At 35.6% G+C, this 12,585-nt stretch overlaps 2 protein-coding genes across 2 annotated transcripts; one reads left to right on the forward strand and one right to left on the reverse strand.

Annotated features, from left to right (window-relative positions):
* Nucleotides 1-605: 605 nt before the first annotated feature.
* LOC114457956 (ethanolaminephosphotransferase 1-like) lies at nt 606-10,528 on the reverse strand. The gene is made up of 10 exons (XM_028440137.1): nt 10,345-10,528; nt 8,427-8,495; nt 8,041-8,149; nt 7,154-7,228; nt 5,462-5,724; nt 4,336-4,444; nt 4,201-4,249; nt 3,938-4,118; nt 2,345-2,524; nt 606-1,136 (listed from the first exon to the last, which is right to left on the reverse strand). The coding sequence occupies exons 1-10, from the start codon at nt 10,399-10,401 to the stop codon at nt 1,029-1,031; spliced, it is 1,200 nt and encodes a 399-aa protein (XP_028295938.1). The 5' UTR covers nt 10,402-10,528; the 3' UTR covers nt 606-1,028.
* Nucleotides 10,529-12,047: 1,519 nt separating this feature from the next.
* LOC114457859 (dolichyl-diphosphooligosaccharide--protein glycosyltransferase subunit 4) lies at nt 12,048-12,463 on the forward strand. Its single transcript, XM_028439979.1, has 2 exons — nt 12,048-12,182; nt 12,367-12,463. Exon 1 carries the CDS (start codon nt 12,048-12,050, stop codon nt 12,159-12,161), a length of 114 nt encoding a protein of 37 aa, XP_028295780.1. The 3' UTR covers nt 12,162-12,182; nt 12,367-12,463.
* Nucleotides 12,464-12,585: the final 122 nt, after the last annotated feature.

Below are 12,585 nucleotides of genomic sequence, written 5' to 3' on the forward strand. Positions count from 1 at the left end.
AGAGAGAGAGAAAGAGAGAAAGAGAGAAAGAGAGAGAGAGAGAGAGAGAGAGAGAGAGAGAGAGAGAGAGAGAGAGAGGTCTGTGTGGAAGAAAAAATGAAGGTAACCCTCAATAAATCTCGCCCTACACCATTCAAATGTGAAACTCATCAGGGCCACATGTATACAATGTTTTACAGGACTAAATTGCTCACAAAAGCTTCATTTTAGCTTGAAATGAGAACCACCCTAACTCATTTAACACAGTATAAATACACAGCTATTAACACCTATCACAGAGATATCCAACTAAAAATGATTTGACTTGGAAAAAAAAAAACCTGGACAGATTATGTAAAAAAAGGCCAGAGTTCAATGGACTGAACAACTCTGCGACACTACTGAAGCGCATTCCTGTTAATACAATAAAACTGAAATGGCATTCAAAGGCATATTATACATTCATATAACACAAGGCGAGTATAACTGTGTTTGTGTACGAGGCTGGTAGTGAGGATTTTATAAAATAGCTGCGTTAAAGCAGAAGATTATTGTGTGCGTACCGGTGTGCACGTCCATCTTTGTAGGAGGGAGTTCTCTCACACATTTAAAAAAAACACAAAAGAAAAGTTTAAACTTGGTTTTAGTAAAGCTGTCAGATTGTTATTTGGGCTCAGAGACAAAGAAAGGTCCATGAAAACCCTGACAAAGATAGCTGTGCACAGGAACGTGTCTCAGTCATGTGGTCAGATGGTGTGTGTGGGGTCCTGTCCTCACCACTGAAGCATATTTCCGTAGGAAATAGTTGCGCCTCATTGGCTCAACCGAGTAAGCCAATCACCAATGACGGAAGCCGGAGTCCCTTGGCCCCACCCCGTTGCTTTTGGTTGGCGAGTTAGGGTATGTAAATGTGTGTGTGTGTAAAGACAAGGCAAAAAAGAGGGCCATGGTCCGTTTCCACCTGCAGAGTCCTCGTAAACGGAGGGGGGAAGGGATGCGGTTTCCGTGGTGATGGTCGTGAAGTGTCGGTAAAGCCGAGGACGGAACGTTTAAACCTCAGCTTCGGTCAAGCCGATTCGTTCCTCCTCCTGTCAGTCACTGTTGGCCTTCTTTAGGGAGAACGCAAAGATGTTGAAGTGGTCGCTGAGCTGTTGTACCTGAGAAACATTGGAGGAAAAAAAACAACCCAACTGTAATAAACGAGCTGCAAAAAGTTGTTAAATTACACATTTTATTCTATTAAAAAGTACATATCAAATATTTTGACTAGGGCTGGGCTATATGGACCAAAACTCTTTCTCAAAATGGCGATAGACGATATTAATCTCAATATTTTTAACTCAATTAAGTCTTACCTGAAAGACAATAGTGGGCAGGGTTGGGCTCAATTATAATTGTAATCATGTAATTGATCATTAATTACAAAGTGTGGCATAACTATAATTGTAATTAAAATTATCTGTTGCTGTGGTACTCGTAATTGAATTGTAGTTGAGTTACTTTGTAATTGTAATGGAAATTCTTTAAAAACTGTCATTTACATTTTAACTCAAAGCAAAACTTCAAAAAAAATATGTTTCATGTCAAGTTTTCCCGCTACCTTAGACAATAATTATACTTTTTTTTTTTTTAATTGAAATCGAGGAGGTTTACCGTACTGAGAAAAAAAAAATTATTTATGGGTCAAAATTGATTCATTATCATAAGAGATGCTAACAGAAAACAAACAAGATGAAGGTTACATTATTTAATAAAGGCTCATTGATTGTGATTAATAGAATTTTAACTTTAGTAATTGAGAACATAATTGTAACTGACTTTCAGGGGAAAATAAAAATTGGAATTTTAATTATAATTGAGTTGTAATGGAACATGAATAATTGAAGATGTAAATTTTCTGATGAAAAATGCCACAAAAGCACATTTATTAACAAATGGTGCCACTTTTGGCTTTTCTCCTCTAAGGGACAGCACGTGTGTGTGAGTTATGTCGTGTGGCTCATTTAGGAGGAGGTCTGGGTTAGGACACACCCAGAAATCCATCTAACTGTGCTTTTCAAGCTGTTCTGAAAAGCGGCGAAAGCAGCGACTCCGAAAACAATTATTTAAATTTCAAAATAAGCTATAAAAACATATATATCTCAGAAATATAGAAAAACTGTAAAGGACACTGTTTGATTGTACTCTATGAATAATATTAAATTACTTGTATGATGTGATTTGTACTGTGTGATTGCATGGATAAAAACAAGTTATCGATAAAATATCGATAAAGGTCATTTTCTATATCGCCAAAATCGAAAACTCAATAATCTTGAATCTCGATATATTGCCCAGCCCTAATTTTGACTCATACATCTCTTACCACTGACACTCCATAGTGTATGTGTGCTAGTATTACAAATGTAGTCCACAAGTAAAGCAGGAGCGTTTCACTGATGGCGACTCCGCTCAAAGCCAGCACCACCACCCCGGCCATGGGCACCAACAGCCAGCTCAGCGCCTGGCAACGCGTGTTACTCATCTGACACACAATCAGCTTACACTGAAAAAAAAACACACACAGGGCACAAACATAAACAAAAGCACTAGGTCAGAAAGTGAGATTTATAAAAATGAAGAACACAAATCAATACTGGAACTAATGCTGTGCGATATAACAATATATATCGGATATAAAACTATATATAAAATGAATACTGTAGTATGCAGAGGCAAAACACTACTTTTTTTGGCCAGATTGGGTCCCTCGGCGTGACTGGAATCATCAATTAGTCTGGTTACAAACTGTGTCACTACAGCTAATATGACTATTCCAAGCAAAATTGCTGCAAACGTGTCTCACAAATGGAAGTGTTAATTTATCTCTTGTTGCTGTAGAAGTTTTTTTAAAGAATATAACGTAACAAAACACCTACTAAATTCACTACAGATACGGTGTAAAAAGACAGCAGTGGCCGTTATTGTTGGTTTTTGCGCCCCCTGGTGGCATTTCCACATAAAATTTAGCAAAGTCACAAATATTCCTTCATTGAGAAGATTCTTAAAGGAGAAGTACCATTTATTTTGGGAATGTTTTTATTGAATAATAAATATATATGTAGAACAATTTTCCATTAATTTCATTTATTTTAAGTGAGAAATACTTTATCGGGATACAGGGGTGGACTGCCCATCTGGACTACCGGGCATCGTCCCGGTGGGCCGTCTACCTAAAGTGGGCTGGTTCAGTCTGCTACGTTTTGGGGTTTTTTTGACGAGCGAGTGAAGGCAAACATGGCAACAGGTGGGTAAAAATGGCACAAAAAAAGAGTGAAAAGTGACTAAAATGAGCCAAAAGCAGTCAAGAGTGGCCAAAAATGGGCAAATAAAGAGGAATCAGTGGTTTGTAATGGCAAATGGTGGCTTAAATGGGCAAAATGTGGCAAACAGTAGTGAAAAAGGGCAAAATGTACAGAGAAAAAGGAAACAAGTGGTATTTAATGGTAAAAAGTTAATTTATTGGGACGAAAAGTTACCAAAAACCAATTTAGGAATTGACAAAAATTGGACAAAAGTGTCAAAAAAAACGCAGAAATGGACAAAAAAAATAGGGAAAAAAGGTATTTATTAGCAACAGTAGCTACAGTCTCAAAAGGTTTGAAAAGGGGCAAAAATGGGACAAAGGAAATTGAAAAATGGCCAAATAAAAATATAAAAGGGGTTTTCTGCGGAATAATTATTAAAATTAAAACATAAAGAGCCACATGTTGAGAATCACTGGCTTAATAACAGCTTCCACATGGTGTCACTGATAATGTAGTGGACTGGTCTGGACAGAAAATGCCAGGGCTGAATTATGATCCCAGTCCACCCCTGTTGGAATATATACATACTGTAGTTATCAGGATATAAATTTACCTATATCATGAAATGTTCTCCATATCACACATGCACTAACTGGAACACGTTCACTTACCGTGACGTTAGCAAACGCCGTCCCCACCATGAGGTAGAAAATCCGAGGCTGTTGCTCAAGGATGCCGGTTGGCGAGAAAACCACCCACAAAGTGGATAAAATAAAAAGAAGAACCGGAGAAAAGAAAGGAAGGAAAGCTTCGTACAGGCTGCTGTGCTTTAGAGTGTTACCACGATGAGCCCTGGAAACACACGGGGTGAAAAGGTCAGGAGGTGGGGTCAAAGGTCATTTAAGACCTATCAGGAGTCAGCGTGGGTTCTTACTTTAAGACATTGTAGAGGCTCATCGGTAAGGTAACCGTAAACGAACAGGCTGGAAATAAGCAAAGTGTTATTTGAGTACAGCCTTTACAGGCACTTTTCATGCATGTTTTATTGATAAGTGAATAAAGAGCTCACCAATGATCATAAAGGTGAAAAGGTCTCTGTACAGGAAGTGCCACAGGATTGGCTGGTACCAGGTTTCTACTCCTACCACAGCTGTGACCACGTAAACAACCGAGATCGTCTGAGAAGAAGATGAGAAAATATTTTAACAGGCACACTTTGAAAAACGGTTTGGGGCGCAGAACACATCAGGGTTGGGGTCAATTACATTTCTCAGTAACAAATACGTCTTCAATTATCAATGTTAAATCACAATTACATTATGATTAGACAGCACTTTTTTAAATTACAATTGTTTTTTATCCTCAGAAAGTCAATTACAATTATGTTTTCAATTACTAAAGTTCAATTACAATTAATCACAATTACTGAGTCTGAAATAAATAACCTAATAAAAGTTAACTTTCCTCTTGTGATACCTTTCTGTTAGCATCGCTAATGATAATGAGTCCTAAACCAGCTGTGAAATACATTAAAAACAATGATTTATCATCTAATTTCCTTTCCTTTCTATTGGTTACCTTGTTAAGCTAACTAATCAATAAAAATAAAGGTTTTAATCATTTTGGTGTGGACATCTGAGCCGTTTCTGTGTCAGTACACCCCTCAATTTCATTTTTCCTGTAAAGGTCAAATGTGGGAAAGCTTGATATGAAACATATTTTAATAATTGTTAACTACATATGTGTAGATAAGATAATTTACCATTTTTTATAGAATTTTCATGGCAATTACAATTATTGCCATTTCGGATGGTTGTCGGTTCGAGTCTCACCCAGGCCAATACTGTTGAGCAAGTCCCTTAACCCCCAACTGCTGCCCACTGCAGTTCCCAGCTATAGGATAAATAGTGTCTGGTGCTTCCCAGTCTGTCTCCTCTTCAAGAAGAAGCTAAGACTCCACCCACGTCTACTTAAGGCCGTATGAGGGCGCTAGTTCTCCCCACCCACCTAGGGTACTTCTGAGAGGAGTGATGACCCCAGAAATCACAAGCTTTGTAAAGCCACTACAACATGGAAATCACATGGTCGCTCGCCTGAGGGCCATAATTGTAATTAATGATCAACTACACGATTATTATTATTATAATTGACCCCAACTCTGCCACACACACACACGCACGCAGCGTGTTCTTTACCACTTGGCTGATATCGTATCCCCACGGTAGGAACAAGATGCCAGTGTTATATTTCTCCCAGTGAGACAGGATGAAGGAGAACAGCACCACCCACAGGATGTAGTACAGCGTGGCCACGCCCACGCCGCTTTCCCCTCGACCAAATATGGAGTAAACAGTGGCCACGAAGAAGAAGCACGCCCAGCTGTCGAGGCCGTGGTCAAAAAGCTCGCCGAGTGGTGTGGAGGAGTTAGTGCGCCGCGCCTGTTTCCCATCAACACCGTCTACAAAGAAAGGATGAACTGATTAACGATGTATTCATTTTGTGGTTCTTCTTTAAGGGTTCCCCACTTTGAACAAAGGTGAACTTTCAAGTTCCCTTTTCCCCCCAAATTATACTGACAAATAACACATTTTCAAATGTAAATCATATTTCAAAATGAATCAAAAATCAAAACAAAATTAAAATAATCACCTGCATAAATAACACAACAAGAAATAATGAAACATTGTTTACAATCTGTAACAAAAAGCTTAAAAAAAAAACAAAAAAAAAAATAAATTGTTTTTTGAAAGTTTGTTTGTTTTGTTTCGTTGTGAAGAACATGCTGCCGTAAATCATTATTTTTCAGAATAAGAAAAGTTTTATCACTAAGTAGAGCTGCACAATGAATTTAATTTTAATCATGATCATAATTTTGGTGGCCTAGTCGTCAGGAATATTTACATTTTTTGTTATTATTTTTAATTATGATTCTGATTTAAAGCGTCATTTTGCACTGTAAACTGTACACATATTGTTTGTTTAAAGTAGTGTAATAAAAACACAGATTTTTTTTCCTAACACGATAAATAATCGTGAATAAAATTTTGATTATAAATGTATCAAAAACAATTGTGATTATCATTTTGCCCATAATCGTGCAGCACTATTGCTAAGTAAAGTTTTTTAAAAATACAAGAAATGTGACTTGTTGAATGGTGCAAAGAAACAGAAACAGTAGGATAATAATATTCATAATTAGAATAATAATAATAATAATAGAGAATGACTTTGAATATGGACATATATATATATATATATGTAGTGCATTGTTATATATTTGCAGTAAATTCTGCTACATTTTTAGCTTAGAATCAATACACTTATCAACTCTTAATAGGACCTGAACCAACACCCTACAGAAGCAATTCTGCTGGTCAAAAATAAATATAAATACTTAATGTCTCTCATATTTGGACATATCTTTTATTTTGAAAGAAACTTTTCTTCCGACAAACACAAATCTGGTTGGTCCCAGGGTGAGGCCAGTTGAGAACCCCTGCCCTAAAGCAAGGCACAATAGCTATTACAAACACAGCCTCGAGGCTCACCTTTGTCAAACATGTTTAAGATTGAGTTACAAAAGCTGCTTTTCTTTGTTAAAGGGAGGGGCTCTTCTCTGCTGTCACTGCCTGAGAGACGTCTGTGCATTAGTAGATCTAACCCTTAATAATGTGGAGTCAATGGAGAAGAAAGCCTCTATATGTCTTATTGCATTGTTTGATTGTATTTTGTTAATTGTGATGAAAGACGTTTGTACAATTTTTTATCATTAAAAGAAGAAAACAAACAATAAAATAATGTGGGAAAAGAAGAAATGCATTATCTTTCATGTCCCATGATTGTACTGAGTAAAACTCATTAAATGGGTTACAGAAGTTCAAACTCACCCAGTGTGTAGGCCAAGAAGTTAAAGATCCCTGCAGACACCCAGACCCAACTAGGCACGTGTTCATGTCCTACAGCTGAGATACAAACAGTACATACTGATAGTGTAGCTTACCACACACAAGCACAGATCTTACACATTGTAAATTAACATAAAGACTAAGGAAAAAAATATAAAAATAAATCAACACACTAAACTATCATTTTAAGTCAGTTTTAATCTGTACAATTAATAATTAATGACTTATTTAATTTGAGGTTTTGTATAAATTTCAGCAAAGGGGGGGCGGGGCTTTTCCAAAAGGTCAATTATTATTTTAAAAATTTATTAAAATCTGCAATGCAATAAAAAAAAAAAAAAACTTGAACAAAACCCAAAATGTTACAACTGGTCAATAATGTAAAAAGATGCTGAGCTGAAAACATAAAAATGTTTTGCCTTTTTATATATATGAACTTTTTATATATATATACACAGTATATATACGTATACTGTATATATATGCACACGCATTGGTGTATGATACTACTCTCTACATTGAAGCAATAAGCCTTTTAATCTATAAATCATTGACTCACTCTATGATGTAATAAAATTATTATTACACTATTAGGAGGAAATGTTTTATTTGTCCCATAATGTAATAATGAGGGCAAAAAGTTTTACGTTTTGGGCTCAGGATTGTGTTAAATTATTGACCAGTTTTAACATTTTGGGGTTTATTACATATCGGACTCAGCACTTTTGTTACATTATTGACCAGTGATTACATTTTAGGATTTATTACATTTTTTTTAATAACAATTCAGGTCATTTTTACACATCAGGCTCCTCTACTGACAGCTAAGAATTTCACCAACACAACAACATAAAACAGTGAAAACTTACATGAAGCTGTGAAATCAAAGTCGTAAAAGGCCAACATGAGGAAGTTCCAGACAAGGAACATAAAGCCTGTAAATGTGATGAGGTTTGGAGCCAACCACGTTGGTAAAAACTGTTGAGGGGAAAAAAAAAACCACAAGAAAAGTGTTTTTAGCTTGAAATCAAAAGGTTAAATTTAAAGGCACTATATGATCAGAATACTAATAATAAATGATGGGCGGGGAAAATAAAAAAGATAATGCTTCTTCTTCTTCTTGGTGTTACATAAGAGACATTCAAGGATCATCACAGACAATTTAATTAGTTGAGTTACTACATCCCAGTGACGACTGGAAATCTCATTAATCATGCAGACACACATCGACACAGCATCCAAAGTCCTTTCTCACCTTCACTACCAGGTTCCAGAATGGATGCATGACATAGACAGACAGAGGATTGGAGTCCACTGCACTATACTGGGAGAAAAAAACAAAAAAAAAAACAGGGTTTTATAATATTAGAGACATTTCATTTGATTCTGCATTAATCAAAAAAAAGTTTTGGTTCTCACATGGGACAAAACAAACCGGAGCCTATAAAGTTTACATGTGAGAGAAGTAGTAATAATAAACTGACTTCATAAACTACTAATAAAAAAGAAGCCGCACTTAAAAAAGCAAAATAATGTCTCGTCAATAAATATCTCCAGAGTTTTGTAAAATAGGCAGCAATAACAAAATATATTATAAGAATAAATCATAGTATTAGTACTATTATAAATAGGGCTGGGATAAACGATTAATCTAGCGATTACTTTTTCGATGCATCGAATAATCTAACGATTCATTTTCCAGTTCAATTTGATTCGACTCGACTTGCTTATTGATTATCGCCCCATTAATTGACTAAAAGTAATTTATACATGTTGATTTACATATCTAAAATAAAATGTAAAAAAAACATGAATAACTTAACATTACAATATATGTTTATTGCCCTTCAACTCAAAATTCCAAAATAAAGTTCGAGTTAGAATATGAAAGTACAAAATAATGCCTTCAGAGTCAGAAGTAGCATTAAAATAAACTTCTAAAGGCAGCCCCACATCTGCACTCATCACTCATTGCTTGGATCTTGTTGGTGCCATACATACTTTATGTCTGATTTATATGTCGTGTAAAGTACAAACTTGAAAACCTTTATTCATGTACCCCCTATTACAATTTACCCCTGAGGGAACCCGTACCCCACTTTGGGAACCTAAGGGTTAAACCATAGAATATTAGCTAGGATATTCAATAAAATAGAAACAAATATTTTTATTTAACCATTTATTTCACAAATTTGCATGTTTTGTTTATGGATTTCAACACACATACTTGACTTGTTATGCAAATTTATTCAGAAACATTAGATCCTCAAGCTTTCACACATCTAATGGGAAAAGGTTTGTGAATATACTGAGGATACTCGTGCACAGTGATTTACTGAGGCCATTTTTTTTTTTTTTTTTAATTCAATGAACAAAATTTAGTTTTTCTTAAATAGCTGTTGAAAACACACACTTTTTTTTTTTTTTTTTTTTTTTTTAAACATAAATCTATATACTCTCCTGGGCAACGTGCAGGTCAAAAGACACGTCTATCATGTGTTAAGTAATTTATTAATTCATTTTAAGTATTTTTGTATTTTTTGACCAGCTGTCCTCGACCCACCAGTTGAGAATCACTGCTCTCGAACACCATAACACCAGCAAATTGTAAAGTGGAATTATGAATATGCTAATTGGGTTTTAAAATATCTTATCCCACATGAATACCTCCGGATTTCCTGTCATTTAAATATAATCTGTGATTGTATCTATAAATGATCATCCATTGCATTTATATTGTAATCTAAACCATAATAAAGTGAGTTTCATATTAAAAAAAAAAAAAAAGAAAAAAAAGTATTGTGGACGCTTGGAGAACTGGGTAAAGATCATTTGCTAAATAAACAGATCCATCAATGGCTATATGAGAGAATACAAACATCACTGATGCACGGCCTTTCAACACAGCAGACACTACCAGATTTACCTGTATGATTTTAACCACGATGACGTCAAATATTAAACACAATCGATTGTACCATGGAGTCAAAACAGATTTACGATTGCCACACAAAATTATACATTGGCATTTGAAAACTACTCCATAACTAGACTGTTTGGTATTGTCAGTACTGTTGTCTTCAAACATTGCTTGCACATCGTGTCAGCTGGCTGTTCACCTCACACATTCACACTGTGAGGCTAAATGCTAGCATGCTGTCTTAAAACCCCACCTTATACTTGTCAAAGCCCGCCAGCTGCTCCTTAGTGACATATTCGTAGAGAGCCATGGTGTCCAATCTGGCTCAAAGAACGAATAACTTTATATAGTTTCTTCTGGGGCGTAGAAATTCCAACATTAGCTGCCAGAAAGAAGCCGCATGTAGCCTAGCCACCTTCGGCCCTTCATCAGGTCACGTGACGTCGAACCATTAAGGCCACGCCCACAGGGCGGCACTGGCATTAAAAAAAAAAAAAAAAACAACCTCCTACCGCCCCCTACCGAGTGGAGAACCCGGATTAAAAACAAGAAAATACATGTATTATATTTAATTTTATTATCTAATATGGTTTATTACACTAAAATAATCAAGGGCGCACATTTATCTCGTATTATAGCATAAATATGCAGATCACACGTTAGATGTGGATAAAGAATCTTAAACGTGACGTGGCTTTCGTCGATCCTCAACCGGAAGTGCCTGAAGCTGCGTTAGCCCTTTCACTGCGGAGCTCAGAGAGGATCACAAAGTGAGAGAAAAGACAAACAAAAGGGGCATGTAAGTATAACAAACGTGGCATTATATTCTATTTCTTTATAATTAAATATATTATGTCAAAGCATGATTTGTAATGTGATGTATTTTGCTTATTTTAGTCATAGACGGTACGGAGTGGTTAGCTTTTTAGCCTGGGTGATGTTACCCAGAATAACATAACGGTAAAAATTAATATATATGTGGAATATTCTAGATATTCTTGCGGATATATGGGCTATGGGAATAATATTTTAGCGGTAATGCGTGATACAGACATACAGTCATGAATGTTTCACCTGGAGTTGAATAGTAGTAACGTAGGAGTGTTAAGCATTGGCAACCTAACCTTTAAAAACAAAACTGCAAAAATTATCAGTAGTAGAGTCTATTTAAAATAATGCAAAAAATACAAAATTGGATTCAGCTGTTTTTGTATATGATAATATATATTAGTAAGGGAAAATTTTGTCTGCAGAATTGATTAAAAAGGTTAGTTTGGGGGAAAAACACAAGGACTTTAAACAAGTTTGATCACAGTAAAGTAAACTGAACTAAAGTTGCACAAGTTAGTGGTAAACTCAGAGTTATGGGTCTGATAAATAATGACATTTTAATCAGAACTATCTTTAAACAGTGCTTTATAGTGTATTCACTGTGGAGTACAAGAAATGAATGAAATGTAGTCTCCATATTTCTAAGATCTCAACATAATCGTTTGTGAACTAACGGAAACAAATACTGAACCAAAGTGGCCCGATTTAGCATTTTCTGGGATTTAGATGAAATGTTAGTGTGTGCCAAATACTACTGCACACCTTCAGAGGTCTAGAAGTGTCTTTAAGCCTTTTTGGCCTGTTAAGACATAAGACTTGAGCTCTCAACCTAATCAGAATCAGAACTACTTTATTTATCCAAATGTCACATAGGCTCGAGAAATATTACAAATGAAAAGAATAAACACGAACAAAAGAAAGAAACTGTAAATAATCAAGTAAAAGAATGTTGATTAAATATACAAGTGTGCACATTACAGTAGAAAAAAATAAGATAAAAATGATAAGCAAGAATCAAAAAGACTAATGATGTAGTCCTACTGTTGCTATAATCCTGGAAAGAAGTAAAATGAGTTACATTTATATGTAATTAATTGTGCTTTTTATTCATTTTTGTTTTCCAGAATGGTTACGGACGTGCAGCTGGCTATTTTCGCCAACATGCTTGGAGTGTCATTGTTCCTTCTAGTGGTGTTGTACCACTATGTTGCTGTCAACAACCCTAAAAAACAGGAGTAGTGTTCCCCCAACATGATGGAAGTGAGTGCATTGGTTCAGTCCCCAGTCTGGTGTTTGTTAGTCCTGTAGATACTGTATAAACAACTGTAGTGTATTTTCATCATAACTCCTGTTCGGTGCTCACACCAGGCCATTAGTTTGTATCTAAAGGAGCTACTCTAATATGTCAATATTTAATTTAAATCTTTTTTTTCTTCCTGCACAGGTGGAACACTGCCACCCACCCTGTAAAGGACATTCCCGACAAATGATTTCTACGTTTGCACACACGTTTGTTTTCTAATAAAAATGTTCAACATTAATTCATGCTAATGTCTAACAAATTTCTTCTGAGACGCACACACACACACACCCGCACAGTTTTTGTGACATTAAAATGTTTATTATGAACTTTACAAAGTAAAGCTTAACAAAGGAGTCATGA

This window comes from Gouania willdenowi, chromosome 24 (assembly GCF_900634775.1).
Source record: "Gouania willdenowi chromosome 24, fGouWil2.1, whole genome shotgun sequence".
NCBI classification, from domain to species: Eukaryota; Metazoa; Chordata; class Actinopteri; order Blenniiformes; family Gobiesocidae; genus Gouania; species Gouania willdenowi.